The sequence below is a fragment of the Tachypleus tridentatus genome, chromosome 1, assembly GCF_004210375.1.
Source record: "Tachypleus tridentatus isolate NWPU-2018 chromosome 1, ASM421037v1, whole genome shotgun sequence".
Lineage (NCBI taxonomy): Eukaryota > Metazoa > Arthropoda > Merostomata > Xiphosura > Limulidae > Tachypleus > Tachypleus tridentatus.
In genome coordinates, this window is record NC_134825.1 from 161,973,633 (window position 1) to 161,999,195 (window position 25,563).

The 25,563-nt window shown below is 32.6% G+C and overlaps 1 protein-coding gene across 1 annotated transcript in view; it reads right to left on the minus strand.

Moving 5' to 3' along the window:
• Window positions 1-25,563, minus strand: part of LOC143229313 (papilin-like) — a 114,254-nt gene that overhangs the window by 10,897 nt on the left and 77,794 nt on the right. The window contains exons 19-28 of the mRNA XM_076461487.1: window positions 23,311-25,010; window positions 17,412-17,588; window positions 15,810-15,986; window positions 14,037-14,213; window positions 12,953-13,129; window positions 11,239-11,418; window positions 8,667-8,876; window positions 7,323-7,493; window positions 6,916-7,161; window positions 5,792-5,977 (exon numbers count right to left, since the gene is read on the minus strand). Of these exons, the coding sequence (XP_076317602.1) occupies window positions 5,792-5,977; window positions 6,916-7,161; window positions 7,323-7,493; window positions 8,667-8,876; window positions 11,239-11,418; window positions 12,953-13,129; window positions 14,037-14,213; window positions 15,810-15,986; window positions 17,412-17,588; window positions 23,311-25,010 (3,401 nt within the window). The remainder of the gene's footprint in view (window positions 1-5,791; window positions 5,978-6,915; window positions 7,162-7,322; window positions 7,494-8,666; window positions 8,877-11,238; window positions 11,419-12,952; window positions 13,130-14,036; window positions 14,214-15,809; window positions 15,987-17,411; window positions 17,589-23,310; window positions 25,011-25,563) is intronic.

Below are 25,563 nucleotides of genomic sequence, written 5' to 3' on the forward strand. Positions count from 1 at the left end.
TTTAAACCCAATAAACTATGAAATGTACAATAGAAATATATTGTACATAGTGCATGTCTGTATATCCAAATTCATTTGTGCCCAAATAAATATTTCTGTGTGATGAAGAAAAATAATTATACCTTTTTCTTACACTCTGTTTTCTTTTATTTTATAAATCATTACAATATTTTTAATACCATAAATAGTTTATTACATCTATACTACAGTTGAGTCATTGCTCAAATGTATACGAAATGTTTTCTACTTTCAGTTGGTAAATCATTACAATATTTTTAATAATATAAAGAGTTTGTTACGTCTATACTATAGTTGATTCATTGTTCAAATCTATACCAAATGTCTTCTACTTTTATTTTAAATATCATTACAATATTTTTTTAATAATAGAAATAGTTTGTTACTTCTATACTATAGTTGAGTAATTGTACAAATGTAAACCAAATGTTTTCTACTTTTATTTTATAAATCATTACAATATTTTAATAGTATAAATAGTTTGTAACTTCTGTACTATAGTTGAGTCATTGTTCAAATGTATACCAAATGTTTTCTACTTTTATTTTGTATGTAATTACAATATTTTTAATACTATAAATACTTTGTTACTTCTATACTATTGATGAGTCATTGTTAAAATATAAAACAAATGTTTTCTACTTTTATTTTTATACCATTACAATATTTTTGATACTATAAATACTTGGTTAGATCTGTGCTATAGTTGAGTCATTGTTCAAGTGCATACCAAATGTTTTCTACTTTTATTTTATAAATAATTACAATATGTTTAATACTATAAATAGTTTTTTACATCTATATATAGTTGAGTCATTGTTCAAATGTGTACCAAATGTTTTCTACTTTTATTTTACATATCATTACAATATTTTTTAATTATAGAAATAGTTTGTTACTTCTATACTATAGTTGAGTCATTGTTCAAATGTGTACCAAATGTTTTCTACTTTTATTTTATAAATCATTACAATATTTTAATAGTATAAATAGTTTGTAACTTCTGTACTATAGTTGAGTCATTGTTCAAATGTAAATCAAATGTTTTCTACTTTTATTTTATAAATCATTACAATATTTTAATAGTATAAATAGTTTGTAACTTCTGTACTATAGTTGAGTCATTGTTCAAATGTATACCAAATGTTTTCTACTTTTATTTTATAAATCATTACAATATTTTAATAGTATAAATAGTTTGTAACTTCTGTACTATAGTTGAGTCATTGTTCAAATGTAAATCAAATGTTTTCTACTTTTATTTTAGAAATTATTACAATATGTTTTTTAATATTACAAGTAGTTTGTAGCTGGAATATTACAAGTTAAGTGATAGTGCAAATGTATAACATCTTGTATCCAAATTCATTTAGCCATTTGAGAACAAACACATACACACACACAAAAGGGTGAAAACATATCTTCCATTCACCTGTGGTAGTGGAGGTAATAACGTAACTATGCAATATATAATAGGAGAACTGATCTTTTCTACACGTTACCACTACTGTTGTACCATCTATAGCAAGAGTGCTTTTCTGCACTACACCTCCACATCACAAAAGTTATTAAAAGTTAACATGCCGGTTCAACAAGATTAGATTGTGGTTAAAGGTATTATGGAAGATATATGATGCAAATTTGGAAGATCTTCCAAGGTGAATGGGTGAAATGGTGAAGAACGTGCTATTCATATTTACAATGACCACATTAAGCTTTAACAAAAGCATAGAGATGATTACCTTATCAGAGATTTGAAGCATCACACTGAAAGCAAAATTCTAAAGCAAACTTTAAGAGTAGAACAATAAAGAAGAAAGATACTTTAGTTAAATTTGGTGAACATGTGGAAGAACTTGTCAGTTATCTTATCCATTTTATCCATTTTATATGAAAGATTTATTGACATGTGATTTATGAAATTTATAGTTGCCATAATAAATGAGAGTTTCTGAATTATGCTAAATCAAAGTAAATCAACATTTTTCAATGAAGAAGTCAGTTGGAAATGGAAATTTCATCAATTAAAATTGCAGACGAACAAGTAAAACACTATCCAAGTATAAGCACATCAAACAGCATGGAAACATCAGTTCTCTCTAATGGAAATTCAGAAGAAGTAAAATGATTAAACAGTTAAGTATTTACTTAGAAAGATATGAGCAAACTACTAAAACAGTTGATGTTTCAAACTGTAAAATAAAATGGTATGTTGCCAGGAGCTGCAGACAATCGGCTGCATGTAGTGAAAACTCTTTACAAAGGATGACAAAAACGGGAGTTGCTATTAGTATTAAAAACATGGTCATTATAGCCAAGGCTGTGTTGAACCAAAAGCTGGTAATAAGTTAAGGAGATGACTCCCTGAAGATGAGTTCCAGAATCAAAAAGTCAAAGGAACCAAAAAAAAAGAAGTTACTAGATATTAGTGAACAGGAATTAGTGGGACTTGAAAGTTGAAGTTCAGCTGGGAAGACTTCATTTGCCACAAATGAAATTAGGAATTTATTCGATGATGACGAGAAAACCCACTAGTAGAGAAAAAAAATGTATAAATGGTTGGTATGGTAGAAAAGCTCTATGTTGAGGATCAAACAATGTTTCAACATTCTTTGGTCATCGTCAGGTTCATAAAGAAAGAAAGGGTTACTGACCGATAGCTGACCACATGTCTGAAGGCTGTTGTGTAACTGAGTGTAGGAATGTAGAGGGCATGCTTAGATGTTGGATATATTATTTAAAAAAAAAAATCCACAAACTTATGATTTTTGTTGTTGAAAATTCTTGCAATAATTGCAATAGTGTTTGACCCACTATAATAACAAAAGATGGGATATTGTTATTACCTCTAGAGATGAAGCAAGAGGATGAATTGGTCAAACATCAAGTGGTCATAAAATTCCAGAAAAAGTTTATTTAAAGCTTAGCACAAACTACACAATGGGCTTCCCATCATGGCTATCAAAACCTGGTTTGTAGTGTTGAAAATCCACAGACATATTGCTGTGCAATGCAGCAAAAGAAAGCTTAGAAATCATCATAACTGTGAGAAGCTTCTCAATGCAACATGATATGTTTGTATTGACATCAATAGAAACATACATATTAGAAACAGACTTCATGCAAGAACATGACTTAATTCAAATAGTTGCACGACCTATGAGTTGGAAATTACTCTTTATTACGTGATAGTAACAACACTATATGTTGAGCTTCCAGTGACAACACATAGGTAGTTATTCTATCATTGAGATTTAAGATACCTGTAACAAAACTTATGATGAACAACTTTAGGTCCAGTGACTGAGAATAGACCCAAACATTTCAACTTATCCTGAAGGATTATGATGCAAAAGAATTATTGTGAACTTAAAAAGTAAAGATATCACCATAAGATTCAATACCACAAAACTATGAAGTAATAAAAATATTACTTCTACATCAAAGTATGCAAGAAGCAGTTTCCTTCAGATATCAGAACTACACAGAAGGTGTATGACCAAAGCTAATCAATTACATAAATTTCTTATGGAATATTGAGATACCTTCTCTAGTGAACTTATTACTTAGATACCAAGACTACACATAAAGGTACCTTACCACAGAAGATGTATAACCAAATCTGTGAAGGTTTTACAACTTGGATTATGTAATACTCCTGTTAATTTAAGATTATTGGAATGTGTTCATTCTAGGCTATTATGGCATGTTATGCTTGTCTACTTAGCATAATCACATGTGAGAAGACTATCAGCTATGTTCTTCATTGAATGAAAAAGTACTGGACTGATTAAGGAAATAGCACCTTAAGCTATATCCCAAGAAGTGTATATTATTACATCACTGGATGAGTTTCCTGAGACTTGTAGTCACTATAGAGGGAATGTCTATAAACTTAACACTCCTACGAAAAGACGTTTCTAGTCCTGATTTCTCCAAGCCCGTTCCCCTGGCTGTGGTTTTGCTAGATAGTAGATAGGGACAGTGGGAATCTCGTTAATCCATTCATTAATGGATTTAAATGGCAATTTCATTTAAATACAAAATTATTAGCCTAATATTAATAACCTTTCAAGTTGCTCTGGGGCCTATTAGGCCCCACTTTTCGTAGGAGTGTTAAACAAGACAGTATCTGTTCTGATGTATCCAACATCACAAAACTTGTTTAAGGTAAGAACAGATTTTTGGAACTCCACTCTTATTATCACTGATTTGTAGAATAATCCTCTGACATAACTTCTCACCCATACAAACTACTGGAAACACCAAACAATATTTGCTGTACTGCTGATTGCTGTAAACATTCAAGAAACTAAAGAGAAGAGAAATCCATTCTTGAAAATCAACTCACAACAGATACAGGTACCAGTGATTTTGCAATGTGTATTATGTTATTACACATTCATTAAGGAAAAGAATATGTAACCACCTACTATAGCAAACTGTTGTTAGTCCCTAAGTTATACCAATCAATACCTCTTTGGCTAATAGTTTTCATTGACAAAATCATTGAAGTTGATGTGCTTTGAGGAATGTTTGCAATCCAAAAGGGCCAGATAGGAAAATGATCCCAGCAAGTACTACTTCAAGATTGTGAATGGACAATGAACAGAGCCATGATAGTTCTAATGCATTGTTCTAAACACCTATATTACTAAAGAATATAAACACAGTGAAAGGAAGAAAACAGAAGATAATAAAGACAGTCAACCTGAAGTGAAACAATGTAGAAAACAAGATGAGTCACCTATATATGATAAAAAACAACAACAACTAATGCAGTCAAATATTAAGGTGATTATTCAGTGAATCAGGAACGATATAGTGTAACTTCTGTGGCAAACACTTGCTCAGTACAGTGCAGAGATAAAGATGTATTGGGTACTTGCAAATTAATTATGGTATGATAACTACTGTTGGTACTACTAGAATCGAAACAGTCAGAAACACTTCATCATTTCTCTAACTTTCCAACAGCTAGACACTAAAGTATTAGGGAAATGATGGAGAGAGATTTTGAGAGAATTGGGGAACATTACTAGTGATTGAATTATGGAAATCTGTAAAGGATTGATAGAAATCATGCAAATTGTGCTGTGAATGAAAAGGTTCAAGAAGAAAGCAACATTATTACGACAGCAGTATTGTATTGGAGCACCACATTAGAGAGTTTCTACTGATGTATTTGGTCTTCTACCACACAGCAAGAATAGGAATAAATGCATCTTGGTGGTAAACAATTATTTTGACAAATGAGCAAAAGTACATGAAACTCTAGCAAAGAAGCCTGGTAATGAACTTATTTCAATATTTTGGGAACTTTAATGGCTTAACAATTGTAATTTTACATTTATAATATTAATGTTTACTGATAATTTATTGTTAATTATGGAGGTATAAGTTTAATGTACAAAATATTTTCTTTGTATGACAATATTGTTATAGGGGGCAGGGATGTCAGCTGTATTCTTAATGTAGATTTGCTTATTGTTGTTTGGCCAGAAAGAATTTATGAGAGGGTGGCCTAATGTCTGAAATTGTCTTTAGTGTTTTAGAGTAATTTGAGTAAAATAGAACACAAGTTAAGCAGAGCAGCTGATGATTTATCAATAAATTTTTGTTTGTTTGTTAAACACTTTGCATGCTACTGTCAGTCAGCTAGTTCTCTGAATGTTTTTGTGGCAAAATACTAGATGCATAATAACAATAACATTATTACAAATACAGGAATTAGTCTCAAATAATTCTTTACCTAAAAACTTATATACTTTACCCTTGGGTGGTTTTTTGACACAACGAAGTTCACAATCACTTCTTTCTTTAAACCGATTCCTATTTCCTTCACAGCCACCATAGATGAATCTCTTGCAAATGTTGTTTCTAGCATCGTAATACCACTGAGGAGAGAATGCCTTACAAGGCCCCTTATCAAGGGGTTGAGCACAGACATCTATAGGAACTGAAATAAAATGATAACTTTTACTATGCAGAAAATTATGAAGCAATTTTAAATATGTGTACTGAATTTCCAAGGTACCACAGAAGTTCATATTACATAACACTTCAAGCTTGATTACCTTATTGTTACTATGTTTTGTTAATTCAGCAAAGTCAATGAAGAAATACAATGCAACAAGCTACTAGGTGCAAACTTGTTCTGGTGAAATTTTGAATAATGTAATCATTTTAAAATGTATAATATACGGGTAACATAAAATATACTCAATATGTCTTTACATATGATAATACTATTACATTTGCAGGAGTTATAAATAATAATTTTTATGTTTAGAATACCAATGTTCATGGAAAAAACATTTTAACTCATTAGTTACCTTGGAAAAGAGTAATGAGTTATATTCTGCATAATTTTCACATTTATTCATATTGGGATGAAAAAAATTTATGTGTATGTATTTAAAATTTGATTTTAACAAATGTGTTAATATTATACAATTTGCTGGATAGTGCAAAATAATTTTTTGGAGAAAAACATGCAAATAACATGAAATTGACTGATAATTTATATACATGTCTATATAGATTGAATAATGCAACTTAAATCATTTCAGTTGACATAAAAACGAATATATTTATGTCTTAGTACTGCTAATAACACAGCAAATATTATAGTTCATAAAAGAGAAAGTAATAATAACATTGTTTCTCTGGCTCATCAAATAACTGAAAATAAATAACACACCAACAAAGAGGATAATTAAATCACATGTGATTCACTTCCTAAAATATTGTAGTTTCATCAGTCAAAGAAAAACAATTTTGATTGATTTTAGATTCACTGACTGTAATACATTTATAAATAATCTGTAATTTTCAAACTCTATATTACTATAAATGAAATAATATATGAGGAACAAATTATATAAATTTTCTTACGATCAATTTTTTTGTAGAAAGCCTTAGTTGTGGTTTCTGGTTGTATGGAAAGTGTTGTAGGTGTAGTCAAAGGTGTAGTACTCTGCTTACAGCTGTCTTCACAGTCTTCTCGGCTATTAAACCTATTAGAATTTCCTTCACATCCACCATACATAAATTCAATGCACTGGTCAGACCTATGATCATAATACCATTGTGGAAACGTTCCTTGACAAGGCCCTTTTATTTGTGGAAGCAAGCAAGCATCTGTTAAGAACAGAAAAGCAAAGAGTATTTAAATGGGTATTACTTCTGTTGTTCATAGAGACAAACTTGTTCATAAGTGTTATTATTTGCAGAACTGTATAAAAAACAAACAAAAAAACGTTTCTCATGCAACTGACATATGTCTCAAATTTTGAACTTACTCTGGGAGTTTCCACATTTATTTTCACATTCTGATCTACTTCTGAAGCGATTTTCATTGCCTCGACAACCACCATATTGAAACTCCTTGCACACTCCATCACTTTTGTCATAAAAAAATCTCAGCTTCAACTCATTGCATGGTCCTTTATCCTCTTTCAAGAAACAAAACTCTGAGAGAAAGAAAAATAACTGAAATTTTTAAGGATGTCATTTACAAAAACAACTGACCAGGTTAAGTCACTGTAAAATGTGCAACAGTTAGTTAGTTATATCTCCAGTAAACCTCCATAACTGGTGGTGATGAAAAGTGTTGCTAAAGAGAGGATCCTAAACAACAATGGAAGTACATTTTCTGATGTACAAGGATTTATTGTATTATATAGTATAAAGGTACGTGGACCATGATTTAGTAACAACCAATACCATTTATATAGATTTTGGAAGAGTAAAACAAAATTTATAGTGACCTATTGTTCAGTTGGAAAATATTCTAATTTCTGAAATTTTAAAGAAATGTGGGAAACTGAGACTGTCAAATTATTTATTTTTAAGCATAATTCTTACCTTATTTTCCAGTAATTTGAAATTTTCATAACTTAAGTCATTTTATTTGTTATCTTTATCTAGTTCCAGTATTCTTACCCTATTACCATATTTTCCAACAAATCCATACATCAAATGATATTTCAATTTGAGTAACATTTTCATCCAAAAATACAAGAATCATCCACCTTACTTGTGTAATACTGGGATACAGAGTACAGATACGTCAGCTCAGTTAGCATGCAACTATAAGAAATATCCTGGCTACCTTTCACTGTTTACACACTGTAGCTCTTAAAACCCCTCTTGTATCATAACTTTAAATTGTCATACAGAATTTTGAAATATTAATAATGGTAACATCTATGAAAATATAATTATTTATAATAATTAAATTGGTATCAGAATAAAAAATAAGAAGTCATGCTGTACTTAAATCAGAATTACAACTCTGGAAATTTTCACTCCTCTACCATTAACCTGTTCAGTGCTGTAGACGAGATAACTCATCCAAGCCGATCGGTAATACAGTGCCATGGATGAGGTATTTCGTTCTCAATAATACCTAACTTCAACGTTAGATAACAGCACCATACATGCATTTGACTTACTTACAAATTGTTTCACTTTCGATCCAAAATGGCTTCACAAAAAAAGTTACAAAATGAAGAAGCATTAGAGTTGTATTGTAGCAGCTGAAATACTTGGCAGTCAACAGGTTAAACTAAGTGTTATCTGAAATGATTAATGTGCTTGATTTTACTAATCCCCAGTACTTAAGACTATTGTAGCCAACTAACCAGTCCTGAATTCCTCAGATAAAATTTTGGCAGATGTTGGCTTTTCACATCTTTTCTGGCATTCCAAAAGAGAATTAAAGTTGTTTTCATTTCCTCCACAACCACTATAATAAAATCTTCGACATTCACCTTCTTCTGAATCATAAAACCAGCGATCTTTGAATTCATAACAGTTACCAATTTCTTTTGGTAATATACACTCATTTCTTCCTGAAAAAAAAAAAAAAAGTAATTAAAAGGTATGAAACCTTACCATCTGAGGTAATGCATGCCCTTTTACCAAAAAAAGTAATTAAAAAGTGACCTTACCATCTGAGGTAATTCATGCCCTTTTACCAAAAAAGTAATTAAAAAGTGACATTACCATCTGAGATAATTCATGCCCTTTTACCAAAAAATTAATTAAAAAGTGACATTACCATCTGAGGTAATGCATGCCCTTTTACCAAAAAAATAAATAAAAAGTGACCTTACCATCTGAGGTAATGCATGCCCTTTTACCAAAAAAAGTAATTAAAAAGTGACATTACCATCTGAGATAATTCATGCCCTTTTACCAAAAAAAGTAATTTAAAAGTGACATTACCATCTGAGGTAATGCATATCCTTTTACCAAAAAAATTAATTAAAAAGTGACATTACCATCTGAGGTAATGCATGCCCTTTTACCAAAAAAAGTAATTAAAAATTGACATTACCATCTGAGATAATTCATGCCCTTTTACCAAAAAAAGTAATTAAAAAGTGACATTACCATCTGAGGTAATGCATGCCCTTTTACCAAAAAAAGTAATTAAAAAGTGACCTTACCATCTGAGGTAATGCATGCCCTTTTACCAAAAAAAGTAATTAAAAAGTGACATTACCATCTGAGATAATTCATGCCCTTTACCAAAAAAAGTAATTAAAAGTGACATTACCATCTGAGGTAATGCATATCCTTTTACCAAAAAAAGTAATTAAAAAGTGACCTTACCATCTGAGGTAATGCATGCCCTTTACCAAAAAAAGTAATTAAAAAGTGACATTACCATCTGAGGTAATGAATATCCTTTTACCAAAACAATTAATTAAAAAGTGACATTACTATCTGAGATAATTCATGCCCTTTACCAAAAAATTAATTAAAAAGTGACATTACCATCTGAGATAATTCATGCCCTTTTACCAAAAAAAATAATTAAAAAGTAACCTTACCATCTGAGGTAATGCATATCCTTTTACCAAAACAATTAAAAAGTAACCTTACCATCTGAGGTAATGCATGCCCTTTACCAAAAAAAGTAATTAAAAAGTAACCTTACCATCTGAGGTAATGAATATCCTTTTACCAAAAAAAATAATTAAAAAGTAACCTTACCATCTGAGGTAATGAATATCCTTTTACCAAAACAATTAATTAAAAAGTGACCTTACTATCTGAGGTAATGCATGTCCTTTACCAAAAAAATTAATTAAAAATGACATTACCATCTGAGATAATTCATGCCCTTTTACCAAAAAAATTAATTAAAAAGTAACCTTACCATCTGAGGTAATGCATGTCCTTTTACCAAAACAATTAAAAAGTAACCTTACCATCTGAGGTAATGCATGTCCTTTTACCAAAAAATTAATTAAAAAGTGACATTACCATCTGAGATAATTCATGCCCTTTTACCAAAATAAATAAATAAAAAGTAACCTTACCATCTGAGGTAATGCATATCCTTTTACCAAAAAAATAATTAAAAAGTGACCTTATTATCTGAGGTAATGCATGTCCTTTTACCAAAAAAAATTAATTAAAAAGTGACATTATCATCTGAGATAATTCATGCCCTTTTACCAAAACAATTAATTAAAAAGTAACCTTACCATCTGAGGTAATGCATGCCCTTTTACCAAAAAAAGTAATTAAAAAGTAACCTTACCATCTGAGGTAATGCATGTCCTTTTACCAAAAAAGTATTTACATCAGAATAAATTAATAGCAATGTAATTGCTTAGGAACTGATTTTAGGAAAGCATTTTAGATTATTATAAATACACAACTGTAACAACTTTTATCATCCCTAATTTAATTTCATATATCTTCCAAAAAGTTAAAATTCAAAAACACTTTATAAAAGTGAAATAGTCAAAACTTTATTAGAACAATAATAATTATACTGGTGGCTAGGGTGTTTGACTCCCAGTCTGAAGGCCATGGGTTTTAATTCTTATTCCACCAAACATGCTTGCCCTTTCAGCCATGAGGGTGCTATAATGTCACAGTCAATTCTACTGTTCTATGGTAAAGTAGTTGTCCAAAAGTTTGCAGTGGAAGTTGATAACTACATATCTTTGCTATAGTCTTTCACTGGTAAATTTGGAATGTTTAGAGCAGACAGCCCATATGTAGCTTTGTGTACAATCCAAAACAAATAAATTAACTATATTAAACTAAAATAAAAAAAGCACATTTCTAACAGTGTATTTATTTTTAGCATTATGCAACAAATTATTACAATGTTAAGAAGGGAAGTAAATCATAACTAAAAGTTTTGGTAAGTTCTACATGTTAGTTAAACTACAGCATTTACAAACTTACCACTGAAAGTCAGGCAGCTAAGCTCACAATCTTTTCTGTTTTCAAAGTTATTAGCATTCCCCTCACAACCACCATAGTAAAACTGTTCACAGCGTCCAGTTTGGGAGTTGAAGAACCATCGGATCAAAAAAGCTCCACAAGGTCCTGCTGATTTGGACAAGGAACAAATCTCTTTGGACACTAAAAAAATAAAATGTAAACAATGAATTGCCTTTTCATTTTCTAACAAGACATTTCTGTATATAATACAATTACAAAAGAATTTCTTTATTCTCTTGAAAAAAGAGGAAATGCTATAAAAACATCTATTACACATTTTGCTTGAAACAGTAAAACAATTATACATTTATACTTTATAATCAATATGATACATCAACTAGAGCCAAACAAATAATTGAATCATAGAAAGTAATATTTCACAATCATACATTGATAAACTCATGAAACCATAAAAGCAAGTTGTTTGTTTCTGTTTAATGTAAAATATTACTCCCTATGATCAAGTTGTTTGTCTCCATTTAATGTAAAATATTACTCTGTTATGATCAAGTTTTTGTCTCTGTTTAATGTAAAATATGATTCAATCAACTATTTGGCTCTAGTTTGACCTCCCAGCTCCATGTTAGCCCACAGAGCCTAAATAATGTTAACAACAGAACTTTATGTAAGTCAAACCTAGGTTGTATTACATTGGCCTTCTTTTCCTTCTAGATATTGTTTCCCACATTTGCTACATGTTTGGGATAACTATCTTCCTTGAAGATAAACCCTTACTCAAAAGGTTTTGTTACTGAGGGATAAAAATATACAGCGATGATACCATCAGTTTTGTGTTTATTTCCAACACTTTGGCTTAGATGCTGTTCATTCATTTATTGCTTTCCAACCATGTTTTATTGTAAATGCTGTACAGTGACCATGATGCTGTTCTCATCTCTGCCATTGAACAAGTCATCATTGGTTATTACCAATCAATTTGGATTTGGATTTGGATTCATCTTCAAAAAAGCACCTTCTTCTAGCTTTGCTTATCCTATTGTTTGAAGCCCAATGCCCACTCTGGCCTTTCAATTTGGTCATTCCTTGTAAGAAGTGGCTTTTGAGCAGTTGCACATTCAATGAGGCCATTCTGTGTAATGTGTAGCTTATTCTACTGGAAGTAACATACACACTTGCACTTACAACTAAAGATTATTGGGATGATTTCTACTGAGTTGCCATCTATTACATTAAAAAATAGCATACCTTGAGTTACTCAATATTGTTTTTGAAAACTGTGAGTTCTCCTATTAACAATGGTACCCTCTTCAGATTTTTCATTCAACTCCTACTGAAACATGAAATTTTACTTTACTCTGTCACATATAGAAGCCTTCATTTGGTTTTTCTATAATTATAAAGTGGTGTTTCTGTACTGGAAACCAAGGAAATATATAGTATACATGTACTTTTTGCATGATATATATCTACTTTTATATAGGTATTATGCTAGTGTGACCCTTTCTGATTGGCTGGATAACAGCCACTCACAGTATAAACTACCAACAAGTGACAATACTGTGGTGTAATTCAGTTTTTACAATTAAGGGGGAATTAGTCTTATAATATTTGTATTCCACGCCTGTTTTATTCACCGTTTTCCAAATTATTTTCACAACTATACATGTGAAAATATTTAATAATAAAACATATATATTTATTAACCATATATTACCTGATACTTTTTTTATAGTACAGATGTTTTCACATTGTTTTCTACTTAGGAACTGATTTCTGTTACCCTGACAACCACTAAAAGTAAACTCTTTGCATTGTTCTGTCATAAAATCAAAATACCAACGAGACAGCTTTTCACGGCATGGTCCTTCTGCTTTTGGCAGCAGACAAGTTTCTGAAAAAGAAAATTACAGTGTAAAATTACTGTGTAAAATTACAGTGTAAAATTACTGTGTAAAATTACAGTGTAAAATTACTGTGTAAAATTACTGTGTAAAATTACTGTGTAAAATTACTGTGTAAAATTACAGTGTAAAATTACTGTGTAAAATTACTGTGTAAAATTACAGTGTAAAATTACAGTGTAAAATTACAGTGTAAAATTACAGTGTAAAATTACTGTGTAAAATTACAGTGTAAAATTACTGTGTAAAATTACTGTGTAAAATTACAGTGTAAAATTACTGTGTAAAATTACAGTGTAAAATTACAGTGTAAAATTACTGTGTAAAATTACAGTGTAAAATTACTGTGTAAAATTACAGTGTAAAATTACTGTGTAAAATTACAGTGCAATAATTACTCATAGGTTAAACCAGTCATTTAAGTACTTTATTAATAAAACAGCACCTGCTTCTCAGAATGAAAAAGGTCTTTATGTTATACTACATCCAAAATTTCCCATTCAGATCTGTATTGGTAATTATTCAACTGTAGCAACTCACCAAAGTTCCAATTAATCTACATGAAGCTATCTTTTAATTTTTTTAGTGTTATGATAACAGTATTTTTTTCATTATTAAACCCTTTATCGCTTTGAAACTATTGGTATTACACTTGAGTCATTTAACAAATATAACAAACTACTCAATCCATCGTATTAGAATAAGTGAAGTACCAATATAGCACTTCATTGAACAAAAGACCTCAATTTTCTCTGTTGTTTGTTTCTAGCACTAATATATTAGTGCAAATTTTAATTTTCATGATAACTAAACCACAGAAAAGAAACCATGACATTTATTGTCACCTCTTTTCTACAACAAAAGAAGCTAAAAATTAACCTGTCAACAGATTATTACCTTTGGCACTAAGTGAGGCACATCGGTGTTCACACTGACTCTCAGTTGCAAAGTTATTTTTATTTCCCTTGCATCCTCCATATTTAAATTGTTTGCAGCGACCATCAAACCTGTTATAGTACCAGCGAGAGAAAGATCCCATGCATGGACCAACTACCAGGGGCTGATCACAAACATCTACAACAGAATTTAGAGAACTATGTGTGTTTAAACCGCAATATGTATACAATAAAATAAAACTAGAGTAAAAAACATCAAGATAGTACAGGTACACTGACTTCCACATGTGTGAATATATCAAAAATTTATATATTGAATAACTATAAATTTTATTTCCAGAAAGGAATAAACTCACATAAATTACAGTATTCAAGATAGTATAATTGTTAATAAGAACTTCTTACTAAGCTAAGAATAGTATATAATAATATATTTAAATTAGTTAATTTATTATTCTACTCTACATTGCAACTATAAAAGTTTCATTTTTATAAGCTGTGTAGTGTATAAAGTTTTTAAGGTCTTGATTAAAAAGCAGGTACTAACACATGTATAAAGTTAATATATTGCTACAGTTAGGCTTGGCCTATCCTAGTATTTAACATACTGGTTTGCAGATTGGTAGATTCATGGTTTTTAATGTAATGCAACGTTCTGTATATTATAAGAGTAAGAGTTAGTCCTGTTATTTAGTTAGAGCAGCTGAACAAAGCTTTGTGATGGAAGGTACTAATGACTGTCATCATTTCAAAATTACAGATGCTATGAATCTTAGGGTTCACTGACTACTTGACTTTTATATCCCATACCCATAGCAGGCATTGTAAAGGTTGAAAATATCAATATCAACATGCTATAACTTTCATTATCAAAACAAAATATTCTAAAAGCATGAACATCAGTCTCAAGTTCACTATACCATAAATATTTACAGTAAAAAGCTTATAAAACAATATTTTCTGCAGTATGTTTCACCTAATGCACAATGGTTTAAAACTGTAGCTTTGAAAACAATATGTAGTAAAGAATTGTATTTTTTGTTTGTTTTTTGAATTTCACGCATAGTTACGTGAAGGCTATCTGTGCGAGCCAACCTTAATTTAGCAGTGTAAGACTAGAGGTAAGGCAGCTAGTCATGACCACCCACCAAGTTTTGGGCTACTCTTTTACCAACGAATAGTGGAATTGACCACACATTATAATGCCCCCACAGCGGAAAGGGTGAGCATGTTTGGTGTAACTGGGATACAAACCCATGACCATCAGATTATGAGTTGAACGCATTAACCCACCTGGCCATGCTGGGCCTAATGTAGTAAAGAATTAGATTCCACAATGCAAAATTATTACTATTCTAAATACTATTCTAAAGTATACTATTCTAAATTTTTACTGCAAAACTTACTTGAATTCTGGAGTCTCAAAACTTATTAAGAAATTAACAGGAAATATGAAAAATAAAAGAAATAAAACCAATACATAAAAATAAAAAAGAACAACTACAACATTGACTCAACATTAAGTCTGCAAGCTGATGAAACTTAAAATTGGGTTTTGACACCCATGCTGGACAGAGAAAAATTGCCTCTTGTGAAACATTGTGCTTAACAATAAACAAACAATGGCATGTGAGAAACAAGGTCACACTGAAAAATATTAAATCACTGAAGTAACTTATTTTTAATTCTTTTAGCACATATAATAGGCATTGATAAGAAATTTCTAAGGCTTTACATTTAGGCTACAGCTGAAATGTTTAGAAAAACAACATACCAAGTAAATCTTGAGTGATGCATGTTTCTTCACACATTTCTTTACTAATGAATCTGTTGTTGTTACCAAGACAACCACTATAATTAAATGATTCACACAGTTTTTTATCTGTGTTAAAATACCATGCTTTGTATGGAGCTTTGCAAGGTCCTTGTACTTTAGGTAGCATACAAGCATCTGAAAACAAGGTAAGGAAAAATATTTAATAACAAAATCAGATAAAAATTATTTAGGAACATAAGTACAACTAAGTCCAAAATTGACCATCTGTATACAAACTCAAGAAGCTGTTTAAACTGTTTCAAACTTATATTGCCGTATCATAAATTGCTAGTTTTTTTCCCATTTTTCCTGCTTTGAAAATCTTTTATTTTAGTTTTACAGAACTATCAATTCTGAAATAAGTATTATCAAAAATTATTTGACTAGAGTTTTGTTAATTATTCTTTTTATAAATGTTTTTTACATAATGATAATGCCCTATATTATGCAGAGTATTAATACTGTTCTTACCTGCACATTTTGGTTCAACACACACGTTTTTACATTCTTCTTCTGAGTTGAACTGATTTATAAATGTTTTTTACATAATGATAATGCCCTATATTATGCAGAGTATTAATACTGTTCTTACCTGCACATTTTGGTTCAACACACACGTTTTTACATTCTTCTTCTGAGTTGAACTGATTTATAAATGTTTTTTACATAATGATAATGCACTATATTATGCAGAGTATTAATACTGTTGTTGTTTTTACCTGTTTTTATTCTTCTTCTGAGTTGAACTGATTTATAAATGTTTTTTACATAATGATAATGCACTATATTATGCAGAGTATTAATACTGTTCTTACCTGCACCTTTTAGCTCAACACACACGTTTTTACATTCTTCTTCTGAGTTGAACTGATTTATAAATGTTTTTTACATAATGATAATGCCCTATATTATGCAGAGTATTAATACTGTTGTTGTTCTTACCTGCACCTTTTAGCTCAACACACACGTTTTTACATTCTTCTTCTGAGTTGAACTGATTTATAAATGTTTTTTTACATAATGATAATGCCCTATATTATGCAGAGTATTAATACTGTTCTTACCTGCACCTTTTGGTTCAACACACACGTTTTTACATTCTTCTTCTGAGTTGAACTGATTTATAAATGTTTTTTACATAATGATAATGCCCTATATTATGCAGAGTATTAATACTGTTATTGTTCTTACCTGCACCTTTTAGCTCAACACACACGTTTTTACATTCTTCTTCTGAGTTGAACTGATTTATAAATGTTTTTTACATAATGATAATGCCCTATATTATGCAGAGTATTAATACTGTTCTTACCTGCACCTTTTGGTTCAACACACACGTTTTTACATTCTTCTTCTGAGTTGAACTGATTTATAAATGTTTTTTACATAATGATAATGCCCTATATTATGCAGAGTATTAATACTGTTCTTACCTGCACCTTTTGGTTCAACACACACGTTTTTACATTCTTCTTATGAGTTGAACTGATTTATAAATGTTTTTTACATAATGATAATGCCCTATATTATGCAGAGTATTAATACTGTTGTTGTTCTTACCTGCACCTTTTGGTTCAACACACACGTTTTTACATTCTTCTTCTGAGTTGAACTGATTTCTATTCCCCCTACATCCCCCATACCAAAACCTCGTGCAACCACCATATTCTATGTCAAAAAACCATTTAACAATGTAGTCACGACAACCTCCAACTTCTTTTGGTAACTTGCAAACCTCTGGAATATGTTTTAAGACACAATGTACTATCAGTATCATCAGCACAGAAAACTTCCAACTTAAACTGGATGACAGTAATAAAAGCAATTAACGTCATACATAAGTATAGTTTTATTTGTATATTCTGATATTAGTTGATGATAAGGTAAAGTAATGTGAAAAGTAATATATTATTTTTTACAGCTTTGATTTTCTTATTCTATCAGTTTTGTATGCAGTTGTATGCTAGTAATACTTTATAAAATGTTCATTATACTTGTGTATTTCATATATATGTGAACATTTTTTTCTTTATGCATACCTCAAGCCTTATACTCTACCTTTGTTGGAATAGTACCTTCTAACATATCTCTCATGCAAGTCATCATGCTTCATCTATTCACCAATAGTAGCAGAGTATACGTACCTGTCGTGACACGTGTGGCTCCTCCTACTTTCCTGTACCGAATCTTCACTTTGAAGTTTGGCAGAAGATGTGACAACTGGAGAAAAAGGGGAGTGTGAAAGAAGCTAAGTACTTATCGGAAATACATTTTCAGTAAAATTATAACTTCCTATATGGTACATATCTCCTTTCACAAGATTAGGTAGCATCCCACATTGAAAAGGAAGAGGGGCTGCAAATAGAAGCACCTCTGGAAGCATTCAAAGGATATCCCTAACCATGAGAGAGGGAGATTTGGAGATTATAGGAGGGGGACTGTAACACTTCTGAGCCAGGTATACTCTTTGTCTGTGTGTATAAATTCATAAAACACTGGGGTGGAAATCTTGTGGAGTAACTATGGTATGTCAGATTGTATTTGACAAGTCAACTACCTACAAAATCTTCTCTTCTGGATACACATGTCCATTTAAGAGTAGGATGAGGATCATACCATCTTCATCTCTGAACCAAGAATTGGGAATTAAGATCCCATTGATTCCTAAGCACAACACAAAGATCAACATCTTACAGCAATCCAGAACTGGCCAGCTGGCATCAAGAGGCTGGATTCAAATAGTGCAATACATTATATTGATTGGTTCACTCAAATCCAACATTTCAGTGCTTGAGAACTGATGTCCATGTGAAAGTAGGTTGAGGGCTCCCAATTAAAATGGATAAACTGTATGTGAAATGAATTAATTCCAAGAAGAAGAGTGGAACAGGAGGCTATGTCATCCAGTAAGGTAATGAATCAATTCCAGTAATTGTGTAAAAGCATCAGGAAGCAATGTAATCCAGTAAGGAGAAGGGTCAGCTATAGGTATTATAATCAGGAGGCCACACCCACCAGTGACAGGATGGGTCAACTCCTACAGAAATAAATCCTGTCTACACCAGCAAAACATCACCACCATACTTTCAACTGAATGGTTATAGCCAACTGTTTAGTGGAAACCATTAAAAAAAAATCTCTGTGGTTCATCATCCTAGCAGCTTGGAACTGGACTCAAAGAAGGGGTAAAAATGTTTTAGAAAGTCTGGAGGACCATCATCACCAGAGACCGTGCAATGGGTGACTATGATGCTCTATTTTGAAAAGCAGACTATACTGAGTTCTTCATTCTAGGCATGGTAGGGACAGGCAGCTATCCCCTTTTGCTTTATCTATCCAGTCCATGGATGGTATTGTTCAGAATGAACATATTTATGTAGCAACTATCACTAGGTAGATAGCCTTCCAGCTATGTTGCAGAACACCTCATCTCTACAGTGACCAAGTGGAGCTATAGACAAAAGTTTAAGAGTCAACTTGAGGTAGTGCAAATTTTGTTGTTAAATAATATCTGGTCAGGCACCAATTCCCACTGAGTGGGATCTACATGGAAAAAAGGGAATAAAAAAAGCATCTGAAAAAGAGGCAACAGAACTGAACTTACCATCGACTTCTACAGTACAGCCACAGGTGGAAGACAAAAGTACAATGTGATGAAGATGATGGGAGACAAACATAATGGGCATGGTCCACAAACCAGATTGAAGAATCTCCTCTAAAAATGACAAAGATGGGAATTAAAGTAAAATGTGAGGTGACTAATTTGATGGGAGGACACATGGAACAAGTTATGGGAGGAATGAACTAGAAAGTAGCAGGCCAAAACGGACCAGAAATCTGACCCAATTTGTTAGGGTAAAAGGAGAAAGATCACAAGGGAGGAAAACTAGCAGGGAATGAAAAATAGTTCCATGTACTCTGCGGGATGACTTGATGCATGAAGCTGGAACTTCTCACCAAGGATCAGATAAAAGCATCCAGCACATGACATGCAAGGATATAAATTGGATGTGCTTGGGCTCAGTGTAGAAGATCTAAGATCTGGAAGCAAAGAGCTCTGAAATAGGTGTCCTCTTGGTTCCATAACTGTAAAGTTGTTGGAATGAACCATCAACAAATGGTAACAAGTGAGAGAAAAGAAACTGCCAGAAGTTTGAGAACATTGATACACAAGATGAAATAATCTGCTGGACAATAGCTCAAAGCTTCATGGTAATTGACCCACGTCCCCATCCCTGAAAGGAGGTATCTGCAAAAAGATGGACCTCCAGATGGGGAAAAGGAAGCAACATATTCACCAATGTATGGACTTTGTTGTGCTACCACAGCAAATCGAGTCACAGAAAAGGAAGAAGGGAAATGGTGACAGAAAGAGAATCCAGTGCAAAGCTCCACTTATCCTAAAGTGCTTACTGCAGGTATCTCATATTGGCACAACTGAAGGGAACTAATGTGGTGATGAAAGACCACATATTTAAAGGCAACAGAGCCTTCCAAGCAGTAATTGATCAAAATGAGAGGGCATGGCAAACAGAAAGTTTCACAAAACTGTGTCAAAGAAGTCCCTCAAATGTACCAAATATTGGGTGGGTTGAAGGACTGACTTTTCCAATTTTATCAATCATCCCACTCAAACTGCCACAGAAAGGAGGTGGTGACTGTGAATGGTGTAAGTATAATGATAATACCACAACTCCAGAGTATGGATATGATGAACAAAGGCCAAAATTATGCCACAAAACATGTAAGAAATCAAGGTTAGTCCAAAGGGGAGAGCCCAAAATTGTTAAACCATCCCGAGATGAAGAAACCAAAGATATTGTTGAGATTGAAGGGATATTGAGATGTGTAGATAGGCATTGAAGACTTTTTGTGATACACAATCCTGGGAAAACACCCATCTCAAAGTGTGAACTTGGAAATGATAATGAAAAGGTTGAGGCATGAAAAATCTATGATAGGTAGCTAATCCCCAGTTTTCTTGGGGGCCATGAAAAGAAGGGAGTGAAACTTATCTAAGGGCTGGTGAGCTGGTTTAATAGCCTGCTACAAAAGCAGCTCCTAAATTACCTCTGGCAGACACTGGTCTTGGGGATGAAGAAAGGAAATGGGTCAAAAAGAAAAGGGAGACTGGGAAATAAAAGTGAGAACACGACCCTCTGAACCTGATCCTTGACAAAAGGTAGCCAGCAAGGAAGAAAAACTAACAGTTGAGCTCTCATTGGTCCCAACTCACCAGGTAATCACCAATACTGGAGATACAGGATGATATGCTGATGATGACCTCCACAAGAGGAAGTACCCAGATGGTAATGAATGGAAAAAAGGAATAGGAGGCACTGAAGTTTCAGGATGAGAAAAATGAGCTATCAAAGTTGAAAGGGTGGACTTTTGATGGATGGATACCTGCAGTTCAATATTATCAGGGACTATGTCAAAGACAACATCAAATAAAAAGAGCAAGTTCCAAAGATAAGTGGAGGGCAAATTAACTCAAGCCAGAATAGAATCCCTACAAATAAGGTTCCAACAACAAGGAAACCTTATATGGAATGACAGAGCCCAGGAGGAAATATGACCCAAACTGAAAAAGAGAAGATGAAGGGTTATACCAGAAATTCCTTCACTATTTCTGTGGAGAGCCTTGAGAGAAGATGAATAGAAGAGAGATACTGGAGGGGAGGGTAGTAAAGGTAAGACAAAGGTGAGAATATTGTACATGTGTGGTATTAACATTTGATTCAGAAACTACCCTCCAAACAGGAAAGATAATACCCACCAACTAATGATCCAAAAGCAGATAATCTACCTAATGGTAAGCTTGGGCTTGCTGATCAGTCTTTAGGGGAGTGCAGGAAACTGATTCCACTGCCTAATTGGGAGAGACAGTTATCAGCATGAACCTGAATACTGGGAGAGAAAAGAAAACCAAAAAGGGTCAAGTATAATGATTATGCAACAAAGAAGAACGAGGGAAATAATAAACAGGAGAAAGAGACAAAACATCACAAATCTGAGATACAAAATCCGCAAAAGCCGAGGAAGAGCTACTTGACTCTTTGGAATGGAACTGAGAAAAAACAGCATACTTGAAGGAAGAAAAAGATTATTAAAATTGTCATCCTACTGAAGAAAGTCAGTTGATTCAGAAGCAGTTAGAGCAATTTCAAAGAACAAAGGATGACTCAAGTATCATTCAATCTCTTGATGGATAAAATCAGAAAGATCCACTGTCAGGTCACCCACACCTGAGGCCTGCGACATAAGATTTGTTATTGGTGGGATCTCTGAAGTGTAAGTTGACTTCATAATTCATAATTGACTAAACTGCACAAAGGATGAGTGCAGAAATGTGTTGATAATAAACTGGGCAGAAAGTGGTAATATACAACCAAAATTTAAAACCAATTGAAATGTAATTCAAAATGTGTCATACAGGAAGTCAAAAAACACAAAAGATAATGCCTGTATTTGAAAATTGCAAAATGATACTTGAAAGTTCTGTAGAGGGAATGACATGCATCATGTCAGGTAAGCATACTATGCTACTAATGGTGAATAAATGATGCATGGTCATTTGCATAAGAGATATGTTGGAATATACTATTTGAACAAGAGGAGAGAAGACTTGTAGAATGTATAAAAAAAAGGTTGCATACAGAGGACAGTACTGAATAAGAATAACTAATCTTGGAGGGAAAGTAAGCACCATATAAAAAATATGATGTAAAATATTAAATATGGATGTTTTCCATAAACATTTATATGTTACTCATTATGTGCATGTTTTACATGTCTTGTTTTGTGAATATATAGATTAGAACTAAATTACAAAACCAATATATCATTTTAATTAGGCATATGAAGTTGTAAAATAAAAATTTATAATGACTAGAATGTGTTGGTTTATCAGCTGAATACTCTTACTGTTAGCAATATTTTAAACTATAATCCCAATACTATCTAACACAGTTAGGTTCATGCTCTTTCTGACTATCAACAGTTATACAGCAATGTGAAAGTGAAGATTCTAATGCTACAATTCACTTACTAATGCATTTTCTGAGATCACCATACCAGGTTCAAAATACATCCTTCAAAGCTTTTATTACAAATTTCAATGTGAAAATATTATTCAGTCAGTTAGATCCTCAAAGAAAAAAGGCAGTGACGTTAACTAGTAATTTCAAGTCAGTTTATTTTAGTTCATTCTCTTCAAGCAGCCAATACACTTTTGCCAAGAAAGTTAGAAAATATATGGTTACTTAATAAAACACAAAACAATAACCTTATAATAAATGTAACTTATGATAAGAATGTTTATTATATTTTACTAACAACTTAAAAATATCTTATATCAAATGTAACCTATGATAAGAATGTTTATCATATTTTACTAACAATTTAAAAATATCTTAAATCAAATTTTGGTTTACATTTTTAAAGTTTATCAGCTTACCTCCTGAAATTTTTAGGTCAAAGACAGGAACATCAGGACAACCTTCAAAATTTGAGCCATTGGCAATGTGTTTACCATCAAGACAACAGCCATAAGGAGTGTCTACACAAGAACAACCCTCATGATGTAGTCCCTTTGCCACAGTTATACCATCTGGACAACAGCCATAAGGCATTGTAGAACAAGGGCAGCCTTGATAATTTGGTGCTTTTGCAGGAGTTTGTTTATCTGGACAACATCCATATGGGAAAGTTTCACAAGGACATCCCTGATACCTTGGTCCTTTTGCTGGAATGGTTCTATCTGGACAACAACCATACGAAAATGTCTCACAGGGACACCCATGATAATTTGGTCCTTCTGCGAGTGTGCGATTATCTGGACAGCATCCATGAGATAGTGTTTCACAAGGACATCCTTGATAATCTGGTCCTTGTGCAGGAGTGTGATTATCTGGACAGCATCCATGAGATAATGTTTTACAAGGGCATCCTTGATAATCTGGTCCTTCTGCAGGAGTGTGATTATCTGGACAGCATCCATGAGATAGTGTTTCACAAGGGCATCCTTGATAATCTGGTCCTTCTGCAGGAGTGTGATTATCTGGACAGCATCCATGAGATAATGTTTCACAAGGACATCCTTGATAATCTGGTCCTTGTGCAGGAGTGTGATTATCTGGACAGCATCCATGAGATAGTGTTTCACAAGGACATCCTTGATAATCTGGTCCTTCTGCAGGAGTGTGATTATCTGGACAGCATCCATGAGATAGTGTTTCACAAGGACATCCTTGATAATCTGGTCCTTCTGCAGGAGTGTGATTATCTGGACAGCATCCATGAGATAGTGTTTCACAAGGACATCCTTGATAATCTGGTCCTTCTGCAGGAGTGTGATTATCTGGACAGCATCCATGAGATAGTGTTTCACAAGGACATCCTTGATAATCTGGTCCTTCTGCAGGACTGTGATTATCTGGACAGCATCCATGAGATAGCGTTTCACAAGGACATCCTTGATAATCTGGTCCTTCTGCAGGAGTGTGATTATCTGGACAGCATCCATGAGATAGCGTTTCACAAGGACATCCTTGATAATCTGGTCCTTCTGCAGGAGTGTGATTATCTGGACAGCATCCATGAGATAGTGTTTCACAAGGACATCCTTGATAACCTGGTCCTTCTGCAGCAGTGTTATTATCTGGACAGCATCCATGAGATAGTGTCTCACAGGGGCATCCATAGTAGTTTGGTCCTTTAGCAGTAGTTGTTCCATCAGGACAACAACCATGTTTATCAAATTTACATCCACACCCTTCATAATCCAATCCTCTGGCTGGTGTAATATTATCTGGGCAACATCCAAAGGGAAGTGTCTCACAAGGGCATTTTTCATAATCTGGTCCTTTAGCAGGAGTTTTTCCATCTGGACAACATCCTTGTCCAAAAATGTCACATGCACAACCTTGATATTGAGGACCACTGGCAACACTACTGTTATCAGGACAGCAACCAAATTTGGTAGTTGCACAACCACAACCTATCTTATTATGTCCTGCAGCTGGGGTAATACCATCATCACAACAACCATAGAGTAATTTATCACACAAACAACCTTCCAAGTTTGGGCCATTAGCTGGAAAGTAACCATCCTGGCAGCATCCAAATGGATATTCTTTACAAGTACATCCAAAGTACCTTAAAAATAAACATTGATAATGCTTTGATTTAATTTTCTTGTTAAACTATTTTTGAAGGACATATAACTGATGTCATTACCATCATAAAAATATACGTATGTACTTATGAAGGATTTCATTAGTCTACAGAAATATTATACAGTTAACTAAAACATCATTAGAAATATTCAAAAATGTGTAGACCATGACCATATAGAAATCTGAAAATATTTAAAAGTATTGTTCTTAATAGTGACATGCTATGTAGCTTAGTGATAGACCATTATCATTTTGAATGAAATGTAAGATTTGATTATTGGTTTTAGTTGGACTGGACTATTCTTTGAACAGTCAGCAGTCATGCAAAGAAATTTTCTTGATGCAATTATCATTAAACCTGCTTGTTTTCAAAATAAATCTGATAAAATCACAGTTTTCACCTCACAAAATGGTTTTATTAAGAACAACAGAACAAATTGTAAAATGTTGAATTAATTGAATAAAATTAAGATGAGGAAATGTTTGGTTATTGGATATTTTCAGGAATGTTTATTACCTCTTACTTTTAAGTT